This window comes from Rhynchophorus ferrugineus, unplaced genomic scaffold, assembly GCF_030347505.1.
Source record: "Rhynchophorus ferrugineus isolate W39M unplaced genomic scaffold, kcgeb_rfMv2 rfM10, whole genome shotgun sequence".
Lineage (NCBI taxonomy): Eukaryota > Metazoa > Arthropoda > Insecta > Coleoptera > Curculionidae > Rhynchophorus > Rhynchophorus ferrugineus.
In genome coordinates, this window is record NW_027472589.1 from 10,010,723 (window position 1) to 10,026,158 (window position 15,436).

A 15,436-nucleotide genomic window follows, 5' to 3' on the forward strand; every position below is an offset into this window, starting at 1 on the left:
ACATTCTATCTAAAGTTATTAGCGTTTTAATCGATAGAGTTGTCTTTTGATAATAGCAAAACGTAATGCCTTTGATTTTACAGCCCCTTAATTTCATCCCTCATTCTCATAATAATACAGGATTTAACAAGCGTTATATGAGACGCTATTTAATATAGCTAAAATCAAAATAAATTGCATTGAATATGGGGTTCATTAGAACTAATGATAAAATTTGGGTCTACTACTTGATATAAGTCCATAGATACAGCTTTCATCGAAAAATTGAAAAGGTACATACAAGATACGGCTATTTTTGTTGAACATATAATAAAACATTGCTGAACTTACCTATCGAGTGCTTCATGACTGCATTCGTAAAGTTCCCTCAGGCTTTCATGACTCTGGCTCATCACATTTCCAAGTAAAAGCAGGGAGTCCTCGCCACCAGTCATATTCTTGCAAGTTTCGTAGAATTGTTGTACTCTTTTTGCCTCTGAAAGAACAACCATATATCAAGTCAGCAATGATTTATCTAACCGAGCAACAAACTGATAAACATTCACTTATGACAAACAGTTACGAAACATATAGACTTTAAAAACAAAACCTCAAACTCAAACCAAAATCAATCAATTTTGTTTGAAACTATTTTATTTTAACGAAAATACATTATATACGAGGAATCCACTGCATAAACAGTAATAATATAATGTAAACAAGTTCTTTATCGTTTATCGTCGCATTTTGTCATCAAATACCTCACGGATTTCCTTGTTCAAAATGTCATCAAGAGCCATACATTCATTCCACTGCTGCTCTAACATTTAAATACCACTTTTGTGGACGATTTGTCTTTTGTCTCAAAATAGGCCTCACTATCAGGGATAACCTCTTTATTCGAGCGAAATTTCGCACCGGTGAGCATTTGTTGAGGTTTGCGAACAACCGGTAGTCGCTGGGAGCCAAATCTGGCGAATACGGTGGATGTGGGAGCAATTCGAAGTTCAATTCGTATAGTTTTACATTGTTTTGATTGACTTGTGATACAATGCATTGTCTGGATGAGACAAATCTTTTTTCTTTGCGCTTCCAAGTCATATTTATAGTCAAATACTCATGCAATATAAAAACCAACATGTTCTTTTAATATCTTTATGATGTTAGATCATTCAGAACGATTTTGTGGATATTTTGGATGTTTTCTGGTGTTACCAGCCAATTTGGACGTCTACTGCGTTCTGCATCATCGGAGTCTCTACAATCATGTTTGAAGTTAGTAAACCAAAGTTTTATTGTTGTTTCTGATGAAGGAGTCCTTATAACACTTTTCAAGCCATTACTTTGCTTAAACGGCACGAAGCAGTGTAATATTAAACCAAAAACTAAATTGTTTTTGATCCATTGTTTCGAAAATAACAAAAGTAGTGTCACTCTTAGCACAATAACTCACAAACTTATGAGTTGAATATCATAACATTTTAACAGCTTCCTTTTGAAGGTTAGTACTAGTTGAAAAAGCGGTAATGGCAATAAAACCAGCGTCATATATGTGTTAGACCCGAGACTTTTCAACCCATGTGATATATTTGTAGCCGTACAATGCCATATTAGTAACCCTATATAACATAAACGTATAATGGTTACTTCAAATTCTTCAATTACTTCAAATACATTCAACAAAGGGATAAAACACAAGGCCACAAAACTCTACGTTTATTTCCTCCAAAGTTTGGGTAAGTATCTTCAACGTTCGTTCTGAAGTACAAGTTGGCAGTTCAGTATATATTATCGAACATTCAACTCAATTTTTCAATTTTTGATTGATTGAAAATAATTCATTCTTAACGAAATCGACAATATTGTCAGGCGAAATCTCTTAAAAGTATATCAATAAAAATATTATTAAGGAGATAGTGGTCATCAGCTCAGAAGTATCTTCATGGAGTGGATTTCCCTTAAGCTAGTAAATAAGTTTATATTTTTTAAACACATATGGTAATAATTATTCTAAACAAAAACTTTGATTTGTTTGAAATAAAGTTAATGTCTTTTTCACTAATACTATTGTAAAAAAAAATTCATATTCACAACGTTCGTAAAATGAGATAACCATTATTGTTAAATTATTAATATTAAATGAAAATATACACCCTCCAAAAATATTTGTTATGAATTAAGAGAATAATAAAAAACATCTATTAAAATTCTACTAGGAATATAAACATAAACAAAAAAAAATCCGAACAATTTTTAAATGAGGATGAATGATCATTTCACACGTTAAATTTGAAAAACCTAAAAAAGAAAATGGTATCATTAAGCTAGGAAGGAAAACGATCGACTACGAACTGCTCGAGTATTTTCCTTGAAAGACACAGAAACTGGAACACAAAAAGATCATAGGAGAGTGCCCAATCACTTCGTACACCGTTTATGTAATAGAGAACAACGTTTTCTATCGACACGTCTCTTGGTGGCTTTTATGCTTCACACGTTTCTATTAAAAATAAGGAGGAAGGAGGATTTTTTCCATAAATGATATTTAACGAAGTGGTATTGATATAGCTTTATTTGTCACATATTTGCCTTTACTTCTATTGCATTTCCACTTGCTATAATATAAATCTTTATTCTTTACTAGTAATTAACAATTTTTGAACATCATATTACGATGTTGTAATAGTGCTTATTATGATGTATATTAATTACTATTACATATAACATAAATAATCTACCATGGTTTTGTTTAAGTTCTATTTTATTATCTATATGTATTATAGTATGTTATTTAAAAATGACAATCAAAATATTATTAAATTCCGTTAGAGTATTTGTAGGGTTATTATTCAATTAATTTTTACAGATCCACAGAGTATTTAAATATAAAACTAATTCTATTTCCTTTAAAATAAAATTATTTTTGCATGATAATATTATTCAGTAATTACTTCTTTCCTTTTTTGTAAGTTATTACGTAAAGGAATATATACATCTCTACGTCCTTTGTTCTCTCACAATTTATACAAGAAAGAATTCATACATCTTGGTCTGACATCACGAATGGAGTGAACAGTCGAACTGTGTATTTGAATGAAAATAGTACTTACTATTTTCAGTTCCTAGTTTTTTGACTATCGACTGTTTCGACTATTTTCAGTCGATAGTTCCCAACGCTAATTAAAATGTTGAAGTATTTTGGCCACTACTGTTATTTGAATCAAACAAGGGGTGAAAATTCTTGCTTACACGTCAAGAAATTGGCACTTATATGAGGATTTCACATAGAAGAATATACATAAACAAATTACCTACCAGTAACTGGATGGTAAGTTGAAGTAGAAAATGTAAATCAAAATTAAAAGAGCAGAGCTTTGTACGAGGCACAAAAATTGTTGTAATTGCTTGGAGGACAATCCGAATTATCATACAAGCCAGTGCGGACTTACGGCGAGCGACTACGGGGTTGCATATATAAATTATATATCAATATGATCCAAACTTAGCAAAATAAAATAATTTGCAGCATTGTTAACGTCCATGGTATGTCTGAAATGATAATAAAAATGATGACATCCATAAATATCTAAGGATATCAACGGTCAGCAATTAAACGGTTTGTGAGAAAACACCAAGTGGGATTGAATGAACATAAAAATGTCGAAGTACCACAACTTCTCGACAACTGTGGAAGTACCTGGAGGTTGAAAAGGTAACAAACCCTTTTAATTAGTATAATTAAGCTGTATGTGGAAAATCTACCGTATTTTAAACTTATATGGTGTGATCAGTGGTAGTACATCCATCCTTAACTAAGCTTCGGTATGGAATATTAGATCTGAACAATATGAAAGAAAAATAACTAGAGAGTGATGGTTAATAACTATTTGTTATATAGACATCATGTTCTTTTATAGTAAAAAAATTAAAGCCTAATGATAATTATTTAGTGTGAATGTGGTTACATAAAAATATTCGAAGAAGACAATGGAAGAAACTACATCACGGGAGAAAAGCAGAACATGATTATATTTTTGAATAATGATTAAACATTTTTCCGTTCAATATTCAATATTTTATTTAAAAAAGTTCTGGTAGTTATTGTGCGATCATTTTTAATTATGTCATAGATTAGTTTTTTCTATGATTGGGTATATTTAGTTTTTAGGTTTTGTTTAAGTTCTATTTTATTATCTATATGTATTATAGTATGTTATTTAAAAATGACAATTAAAATATTATTAAAATACGTTAGAGCATTTGTGGGGTTATTATTTAATTAATTTTTACAGATCCACAGAGTATTTAAATATAAAACTAATTCTATTTCCTTTAACATAAAATTAGTTTTGCATGATAATATTATTCAGTAATTACTTCTTTCCTTTTTTGTAAGTTATTACGAAAAGGAATATATACATCTCTACGTCCTTTGTTCTCTCACAATTTATACAAGAAAGAATTCATACATCTTGGTCTGATATCACAAATGGAGTGAATAGTCGAACTGTGTCTTTGAATGAAAATAGTACTTACTATTTTCAGTCCCTAGTTTTTTGACTATCGACTGTTTCGACTATTTTCAGTCGATAGTTTCCAACGCTAATTAAAATGTTGAAGTTTTTTGGCCACCATTGTTATTTGAATCAAACAAGGGGTGAAAATTCTTGCTTACTCGTCAAGAAATTGCCACTTATATGAGGATTTCACATAGAAGAAGATACATAAACAAATTACCTACCAGTAACTGGATGGTAAGTTGAAGTAGAAAATGTATATCAAAATAAAAAGAGCAGAGCTTTGTACGAGGCACAAAAATTGTTGAAATTGCTTGGAGGACAATCCGAATTATCATACAAGCCAGTGCGGACTTACGGCGAGCGACTACGGGGTTGCATATATAAATTATATATCAATATGATCCAAACTTAGCAAAATAAAATAATTTGCAGCATTGTTAACGTCCATGGTATGTCTGAAATGATCATAAAAATGATGACATCCATAAATATCTAAGGATATCAACGGTCAGCAATTAAACGGTTTGTGAGAAAACACCAAGTGGGATTGAATGAACATAAAAATGTCGAAGTACCACAACTTCTCGACAACTGTGGAACTACCTGGAGGTTGAAAAGGTAACAAACCCTTTTAATTAGTATAATTAAGCTGTATGTGGAAATTCTACCGTATTTTAAACTTATATGGTGTGACCAGTGGTAGTACATCCATCCTTAACTAAGCTTCGGTATGGAATATTAGATCTGAACAATATGAAAGAAAAATAACTAGAGAGTGATGGTTAATAACTATTTGTTATATAGACATCATGTTCTTTTATAGTAAAAAAATTAAAGCCTAATGATAATTATTTAGTGTGAATGTGGTTACATAAAAATATTCGAAGAAGACAATGGAAGAAACTACATCACGGGAGAAAAGCAGAACATGATTATATTTTTGAATAATGATTAAACATTTTTCCGTTCAATATTCAATATTTTATTTAAAAAAGTTCTGGTAGTTATTGTGCGATCATTTTTAATTATGTCATAGATTAGTTTTTTCTATGATTGGGTATATTTAGTTTTTAGGTTTTGTTTAAGTTCTATTTTATTATCTATATGTATTATAGTAAGTTATTTAAAAATGACAATCAAAATATTATTAAAATACGTTAGAGCATCTGTGGGGTTATTATTCAATTAATTTTTACAGATCCACAGAGTATTTAAATATAAAACTAATTCTATTTCCTTTAAAATGAAACTATTTTTGCATGATAATATTGTTCAGTAATTACTTCTTTCCTTTTCTGTAAGTTATTACGTAAAGGAATATATACATCTCTACGTCCTTTGTTCTCTCACAATTTATACAAGAAAGAATTCATACATCTTGGTCTGACATCACGAATGGAGTGAACAGTCGAACTGTGTATTTGAATGAAAATAGTACTTACTATTTTCAGTTCCTAGTTTTTTGACTATCGACTGTTTCGACTATTATCAATCGATAGTTCCCAACGCTAATTAAAATCTTGAAGTTTTTTGGCCACTACTGTTATTTGAATCAAACAGGGGGTGAAAATTCTTGCTTACACGTCAAGAAATTGGCACTTATATGAGGATTTCACTTAGAAGAAGATACATAAACAAATTACCTACCAGTAACTGGATGGTAAGTTGAAGTAGAAAATGTATCTCAAAATAAAGGGACCAGAGCTTTGTACGAGGCACAAAAATTGTTGTAATTTATGTTGTAAATTGTGCTTGGAAGACAATCCGACTTACGGCGAGCGACTACGGGGTTGCATATATAAATTATATATCAATATGATCCAAACTTAGCAATATAAAATAATTTGCAGCATTGTTAACGTCCATGGTATGTCTGAAATGATAATAAAAATGATGACATCCATAAATATCTAAGGATATCAACGGTCAGCAATTAAACGGTTTGTGAGAAAACACCAAGTGGGATTGAATGAAAATAAAAATGTCGAAGTACCACAACTTCTCGACAACAAAGGAGCTACCTGAAGGTTAAAAAGGTAACAAACCCTTTTAATTAGTATAATTAAGCTGTATGTGGAAATTCTACCGTATTTTAAACTTATATGGTGTGACCAGTGGTAGTACATCCATCGTTAACTAAACTTCGGTATGGAATATTAGATCTGAACAATATGAAAGAAAAATAACTGGATAGTGATGGTTAATAACTAGTTGTCATGTCATGTTATGTTCTTTTATAGTAAAGAAAATAAATCTAACCTTTACAATTAATTCACAATCCGTATAACAAAATAGTTACTGTTATTGCTAGATTCTCTTACTAGAAACAAAACCAATCTAAAAACTAATAACATCCAACCAAAGACGAGTGCTTATTTTTACACCGAATGTTATTAAGCGATTATTAAAATATTTATAGCACATTATTAAGATTGATTTGGGTTTTACAAAGAAAGCAAACAGCCCAGAAAAGTGAATCTTAATAGTTCGATTAAACCTCTTTTTATAACGCGCTGCAAAATATTACAAATATTCTTTTTGAAGGAATAACAATCTCTGGTTGATTGACTGGTTTATTTTGCCGTTTTTACAAAGGTCGCTTGTCGTCGATACGTTCGATTTTTCATTCTGAAACGTTTCTTTCGCCAGGTCTAAAATAAAACGAGATCGGACCTTGTTAATCATCGGAAAACTCGTTTATATTTCCACTTGTTATTGTGATTATTGAACGGGATCGAAAGACAGAATTAATTGTTTGTGTGGGACTCATTGTTTTGTTCTATTACGTTATAATTGTTACTATTATTTTACTATAAATAGTTTATTTGAATTGATTCCATGTAACATTGTGGGAATAATTGATGGAAAATAACTAACAGTATTTCGAATTGTTAAACATATATTGGGTCTGGTACTTAATTATAACGGGTTATTAATGTTCTATGAAGTTTAAAGTACTTGTTATAACCAAATTAAGGATATTTATTTTCAAAAATTCTATAGTCAAAATAATTTTAGCCGGCTTGGTTGGCGCAATGGTCAATGGACGCTCCTTCTATTGTTACCACAGTCGCGGGCTCGAATGCTGCTGGGATGCTCTTGATAATCTTGGATAAAATGATGAAATGGATGATATTCTAAGTTGGTCACTTGTTAATCGATTGGTTTAATATCTAGGATCGTGGTTCGGAGCCCACGTTAAGGAGTAGCTGCTGGTAAAAAGAGAGTCATACTATTAATGTCACTTTTTTTTAACCAACAATGCATAACCAGTTTGCCAATATTCAAGTTTTTACTCTTTTGGATGACATTTTTAATTTCAGTAACGACACATTGACCCATGTACTTTTAATTTTATTATAAACATAATGTATTTTGGTTTGTTTTAATAATAATTGTTAATTGTTATATGAAATTAAAAAGTTTTTATGCATTTTGTACTTAATATCAAAGCAAAATGTTTATTTCCTTATACATTTTAGTTTCCTGAATATTTATATCAGTTTCTCCAGAAAAAAAAATGTTTAAAAGGAATAGTGAACATGAAACTAAATATTAAGAAAACGGGTTGTATATATTTTCTTTCGGCAAGTGTTTCATATTCAAAATATTGCGCTTTTCGCAGCTTTATCTATGCTCGGGAAAATAAATATCGTTAATGAAATGTAGTCCGATATGAACTGGATCAGTTTTAAATGAATGCATTAGGAGTTATTCTGCAAGAACCATCTCAGATTTTAATTTTATCACTGTATGTTAAAAACTTTGATATGCTTTTATGAAAATATTAAAATTGATATATTGAAAGTGATTAAAATGTTATTGAGTTCTTGATTGTTTTAGAAAATTCTCATATCTATTAAATATTTTATAGCTTTCCGTTAATATCATGATATTGGAATAACACTAGCATTGCAGTTCCGGGTATACGGCCAACAAAGGAGGATTTCATTTTCTGTAAACTACGCACGTTCACATTCTCATTCTACTGGAGTTTAGACAGAAGTTTGAACTCCAAGGAGTATAGTCACCAAATACGGACTGCCAGCAAATTGTTAAAAATCTTGTGTTAAATGATAATTGTGTAAAATACAAGAATGAATTTATAAAACAATAAAAATGTATAAAATTATTTACTTTAATTATAATATCGTATAAATGTTTCTTCGCATATGACCAGTACTGTATATGACTTCGCGAAAATTCAAACACCAGATGATGTAATAAAATTAGGTGTAACAAGGCCGTGTTCCTTCGGGCACGAAGAACGGTAAGACAAAATCGGTCCTCTAACCTCGTAACCCCAAATAAAAACGGTAAAGGAGCCAACTCGGAAGGCATCGCCATCAGCGGGAACGCCATTCTTGAAGTGGCGTAAAAACCGTGTTTGTATTCGCCGAGAATAAAGGGACGAAACAAGCGTTGAAGCGCGGTGACGAAGGATATGATAAAAGCGCAAAATGCATCTTAAAAGGCCAAGGTGCATAGAGTGAACGTATATACGGTCGGCGAGAATTCCAAACACAATTTCCGGTTGTTGTTTGTGGTGGGAAATGCAACTGTGATTTTCCAGCCAATAGCTTAAAATGTTTACTATTATTTAATTTAATATAATAATAATAATTAGTTAATTATATTTAATAATAATTGGAAAGTGCAACTCAGTTCAGTCGCTCGCTATTTTCTGATACCTTCTGCGATTGATTTTTAATACTGTGGTTTTACCCTCCTAACCGCGACCTTGAAAAGAATGTGCCGATTTTATGCCACCAGGGTGGTTCAAATATGATGGAGACAAACGCTGTAGATGGCGGGCATGTATGTTTTGAAGATCTTGAATATGTGATAGCTGGGTCCCTTACGAACAATGTGGCATGCTGAATTTGGCATGAATACTGAATGGCATAATGAATGTTCGAAACATTTCGGCACCAGTATTGATAGTGTAGAGTCTATAATCCACAAACACCTTCAATATCGCAAGATAACGGAGCGATAGGTTCCTAAACTGTTGAACTTCGAGCAAAAATTTAGACGGTTGAAAGTTTGTCGCCGCTTACGAGGCGGAGGGGACGGGTTTTTAACGCGAATCTTCACTACAGACGAGACATGGATACACTATTAGACTCCCGGAAGCAAGATGTCGTCTAAAGAGTGGAGGAAGAAGGAAGAAGCCAATCAAAGCGAAGACAACCAAGTCTGCGGGTAGGGTTCTGTGTACGGTGTTCTGGGACCGACGGGCAAGCTCTACGTCGATTTCCTGCGCACCCAACGTACCACTAATGCTGCATACTATACTCTAACCTTCTGAAAACACACGTGAAACCTGCTTATCGCTTCTAACGGAGGAGCATTCTAGCACAAAGTGCGATTCTTCTCCAGGTACTGGAGGTACTGGAATCAATCGAACCAAAAATAGCGACTGAAACAGCCGATAGTGAGTCAATTACTTAACTTTCGGTAATAGATTTTAGTCGATAGTTCCCAACACTAGTATTTATGAAGATCATACAAATGAGACTGCAATGAGCTCTCGAGGGCACAAGCTGAGATCATTGCGGTTAATAGATACAATTTTCTCACTCTGTCGGTTTATAGATGAACGTATTAAACGTCTAGAGCATTCCATTGTCGTTTTTATTAATTTTCTACTCTATATAAAGTTTATACACGGGCTTTCATTTTGGACAACTTTCGAAGCTGAACATGTCGCTCTAAAAATTATTAAACTCCTTCAGGCATCTTACGATGGTTCCGAATAGATGGAATGCGAAATGATTTGCCAAATTTATTTGAGATCTGAGTTAGTGTCCGCCAACGAGACAGCTTTTAACATAAAAGCGAATAAAATGATGTAAAAAGTTCTCAATACGGACACTCAATATAATTCTATAAACTTCTTGAAAAGGCATGGTTCAATATCATATAAAACGATTTGAAAATAACAGATTAACACTATTCGAAGTCAGATGAAGATGATCGTCACTTGTAGCGATATTAATTGAATAATATCTCTCCCTTGTAGCGATATTAATTGAATAATATCTCTCCCTAATCGTCCGCTATTATGATGTTGAAGATGATGATGATGTAAACACATAGAAATACTAGCAGAATAAAAAAAAGAGCAATGACTCCAACAAATATATCAGGAACGAGAATATTTCAAAAAAGCAATTTTCAATAACAGGATAATTTTCATTTTATTATTAAACTCAAAATATAAAAAACACTCCTCGAGGCATAATATAAATAAGATTTTGTTCGCAAGACCTCACCAGACAGTAAAGAAAAAAATACTATACATAAGGGAAAATATTAAAAATGAAATACGACGGTAATAGTGATTACGTAGTACCGACCTTGTACCATTTTTTCCTCGTAAATTCGCTTCACTTACCATTAAACACGTGTAGCGCCCTCTGATGGAGCTTAAAGCTCTGGATATCTCGAGTGTTCGGAGTCAACGATAGTCTATCCAGCTGAGTGGAAGTCGTGTTTAGCTCCCGGATCACCCCCTCCTTGCTATAGGGTCGCTCGTGTAATATTTCTTTTGTGAGGGCGATCATCTCGTCCAGGGTTACCCCGAGGGTTTTCTGTAAATCACCCAGGCGCCGAATGCCGGTCCAGTCCAGGCCCTTACGTTGACCGATTATCTGGAATACAGACGGACGTTTATTAGAATAGACATAAATCATTCTCTGTTCTTTCTGATTGTATTATTCTTCGATTTTATATGTTTTTCAATATCCTGCGTACGAGGGTCACTATTTATATTTCGGGAATAGGAAAAAAAACAAATAGTTAAGCTGCGAATATATTTTTATTGTTTTTCAAAGTACTCGCCACGATTATCGATACACTTTTGCAAACTCTTAAACCAATTTTAGCATTTTATCCATTCCGAATGAGGTATCTTGAAAATATGATTTTTGAACAGTTTATTCTTCACGGATGGGAACAAAAAGAAGTTATTGGGTATCAAATCAGGGCTGTAGGGCGGATGACCCATCAATTCGATGTTTTGAGTGCTCAAATAGTCTCTTGTTTGTTTTCTTTATTTCACCGAAGACTTCTGGCCAACAAATGGTTGTTTATCAATCAGAATTTACTGTTCTATGATCCTCTAGAGGCACTGTTGCAATATGATCAGTTTTCCCGAAGAAACAGGTCACCATTTCTTTGAAGTGCTTCATGTGCGAACAACTTTTGTTGGATTTGGTTCATCTTGGAACACCCATACAGTCAACTACTGCGTACTTTCGGGCTCATAAGAATATATCCATGATTCCTCACCTATCACCATTTTATAAACGTCTTTCGAACCATCGCAATTGAATTTCTTAAGCATTTCTTTGCACCAATCGACACGAGCCTTTTTTGAGGGATTGTCAAATTATGTGGGATCCAACTCGAACATCACTTTCGCACAGCTAAGTGTTCACGTAAAATCGGATATATGCTGGTGGAACTAATGCTTAGGGATGCCTCATTCTCACAATACGTGACATGACGATTTTGCTTAATCATTTCGCACACAGCATCGATGTTTTCTGGTACAACAGCCGATTTTGGACGATCTTCACGAAACTCGTTGGACGGCGAACTACGACCACGATTTTCACTAAATCAGCGATACACGATGGTTTCTGATGAAGCTTCATCGCCAAAAATCAAATTAAGTTGATTGATGCACTCTTGTTGTGATAATCCACGTCGAAAATCGTAAAAAAATCATCGCACGAAAATGTTCACGATTCAGTTCAATTATTTTCCTAGACAAAACTTTCAACTAAATATAAAACAAACAATAGCGTCCGTGCGACAAAATCTTCTGAGTACGTATATCGTCAAAAATGTCAAACTTTACGATGGAACCGTCAGATAGACTCACTTGACAGCCGTGTTTTCAATTCCCGAAATATAAAAAGTGACCCTCGTATAATATATAAATACGAGGGCAGTTTCAAAACTCAGTGACATTTTGGATTACCGTTGCTCTCAACTACGATCTATTAATAGACTACTGTTACATTTTCAGCAACCACCGTCATTTAGTTTGTGTTTGATAATCATTGAAACTAGACGGCTTCTCGAATTTTAACAAAAAATGGTTATGAAACATATTTTGTTGCGCAAGAAATAGCACCGAAACCAGAGGAAGGCTTGATAAACACTATGAAGACAGTAATTCACTGTGAGTGGAAATTAAAAAATGTTTACCGAGTTACGTTGTGGTCGACTAAGGATACCGAACGTTCACATCGCATAAAAGTGGTCGCCACTCCAGAAACCGTCGATAAAATTCATGAAATTTTATAGGACGAGAGGAGAGTAGACGTAGGCGAGATGGCTGAGGCTGTCGGTATCTCAAATAAGCGGGTACATCACATTTTACATGAATATTTTCATATCGAAAAGCTATCAGTGGAGTTTTTTAGGATACATAGTCACACATTAACTTGTAAGGGGTAAAACGTCCGCCATTGAATGTCAATCAGAGCTTTTTTTTTATATAGAAATTTGATATTGATTTTTAAGCAAAAACGATATATATTGCCGCTTATGTTGAAAGTGAAAATAATGAACGGACGCACATTTGTGTAGTCATCAGGGCTAGAATCTATAAAATGGGTTAGGAACTACGTGGAGTAAAAACCTCTTCCAGCATATTCTCCAGATGTAGCCCCCTGCGACTATTTTTATAACAGGTCAATTGAAAAGTCCTCAGCCTACCATAGAAATACACATTTTTTTCGCAAAATTATTTTTTCTTATTCAACATAATTCCCTTCCAGGGTGATACACTGATTATAACGACCCTCCAACCTTTCTATACCATTTTTGTAGTACGATTTGTCCTTTGCTTCAAAATACGCCTCAATTTCGGTGATCACCTCTTTATTCGACGAAAATTTCTTCCCAGCGAGTATGCTTTTGAGATCTGAGAACAGGAAATAGTCGCTGGGGGCCAGACCTGGAGAATACGATGGATGTGGAACCAATTCGAAGCTAAATTCATGGTGCGGTGCATTAGTTAAGCAACACTTTCTTTTTCTTCAAATGCCGCCGTTTTTCGGCGATTTCCTCCTTCAAATGGTTCAATAACGCTATGTAATAGTCGCTGTTGATGGTTCTTCCTTTTTCAAGGTTGTTAATGAAAATTATTCCATGCGCATCCCAAAATACAGACGCCATAACCTTGCCAGCTGACGGTTTCCCACGCTTTGGAGCTGGTTCACCGTGTGCAGTCCACTCAGATGACTATCGACTAGATTTTAGAGTGAAATAATAGAGCCATGTTTCATCGATTGTCACATATCGACGCCAAAACTCGAGTTTATTACCCTTGATTATCTTAAGACACTGCTCCGAATCATCAACTCGTCGTTGTTTTTGGTCAAAAGTGAGCTGGCGCGGCACCCACTTTGCACAGAGCTTTCTCATACCCAAATATTCGTGAATGATGTGACTTACACGTTCAGTTAATATCTTTAGAGTGTCTGCTATTTCATTCAATTTCAATTTACGGTCATTCAAAATCATTTTGTGATTTTTTAAAATGTTTTCGTCCGTAACAACCTCTTTTGGGCCTCCACTGCGTTCACCGTTTTCAGTGCTCATTTCACCACGTCTAAACTTAGCGTACCAATCCTTGATGGTTGATTTTCTTGTGGCAGTATCCGGAAACGCGGCATCAAGCCAAATTTTTGCTTCAACTTATATTTTTTTCCTTCAAAAAGCAATATTTTATCAACACGCGAAATTCCTTATCCATTTTTTTCACAATAACAAAAGCTCAAAATGCTATAATTCACAAACTAATGATCCGACAGATGCCAACAACTATATAAATATATTTTTAATATGCCTATATGTTTTAAATGATGAATAATAATATTGTAAAAATGAATAGTCCATTATGTATGTATTCCAAAAAATAAATAAAATAATATTTTAAAAATGCAGGATTTTAAAGTTCTGAAAATAAGAACACTGCAGGCAGGCTTTCCAGCCGCTCGATATTCCGATTTGTTCATCGTGGTTTTTATGTTCTGCGAAAAAAAAACGGTGTAGTTCGGTAGGATTCAGGTAGCCGTATAATTTTTACGATATTGCGGAAATACTTTTAGTCGTTTTGATCGGTAAACGGTGGTGTAGTGCATTGTTTTACTACGAAGTCTGGAAAAAAGGTTAGTGATGAATATATTTAAATTCAATACAATTTATATATTATATAATTTGTTTTAAATAATATATTATATATTTTCAATTCTTATATTCAGTGCTTACAATTATTTTAATATGTATACAATTATTTGATGTCTAATCTCCGCAATATATAAATATATAAGGCGTTTAATTCTGGTAAAATATTTTTTGCCTCTTTCGATCTGTATTAATTTTTTTTAGGAATATTGATCATTGGGATAGATTTACTATTACTTTATTGTCTTTATTCATCCCCATAATGATTTGCATTGTATTTGTATTTTTCTCCACTTTATAGGTTCCTTGTTGCATAAATAGTTTAAATGGGTGATGTCAGTTTTATTAATTAAAACATATCCACAAACATCCATTATAATTATAAATACTAGCATTTACATTCATTATTATTTAAATTATTTTGCATTTACGTCACAAAATATAATTAATTATATACATATATTTTGGTCAATTGATGAAAACGTTCATATAAGTACTTACTTATTTGCTTGTTGGATTTCTAAATTTTGTCTTGGCAAAAATATTTTCAATTAAACGATAACTTATTACTTACTTTATTAATATTTACCAAGAAAACTATTAAGCAACGTTGATTATCAAGAAACCATACATATATATTCTAGATATTATTCGCAAATATAAAAGTGGTAGATACTCAGAGAATTATATCAAAGAAAACACCTAACAAATTGGGAAAGCTTCTTATG

At 33.0% G+C, this 15,436-nt stretch overlaps 1 protein-coding gene and 1 long non-coding RNA gene across 2 annotated transcripts in view; one reads left to right on the forward strand and one right to left on the reverse strand.

The window, feature by feature from the left end:
* LOC143203564 (uncharacterized) overlaps positions 1–15,436 on the forward strand; it is a 509,963-nt gene that overhangs the window by 291,229 nt on the left and 203,298 nt on the right. The gene's annotated exons all lie outside the window — the stretch shown is intronic.
* Galk (N-acetylgalactosamine kinase) overlaps positions 1–15,436 on the reverse strand; it is a 59,979-nt gene that overhangs the window by 5,521 nt on the left and 39,022 nt on the right. Inside the window, exons 6-7 of the mRNA XM_076415768.1 lie at positions 10,900–11,155; positions 331–475 (exon numbers count right to left, since the gene is read on the reverse strand). Coding sequence (XP_076271883.1) covers positions 331–475; positions 10,900–11,155 — 401 coding nt within the window. The remainder of the gene's footprint in view (positions 1–330; positions 476–10,899; positions 11,156–15,436) is intronic.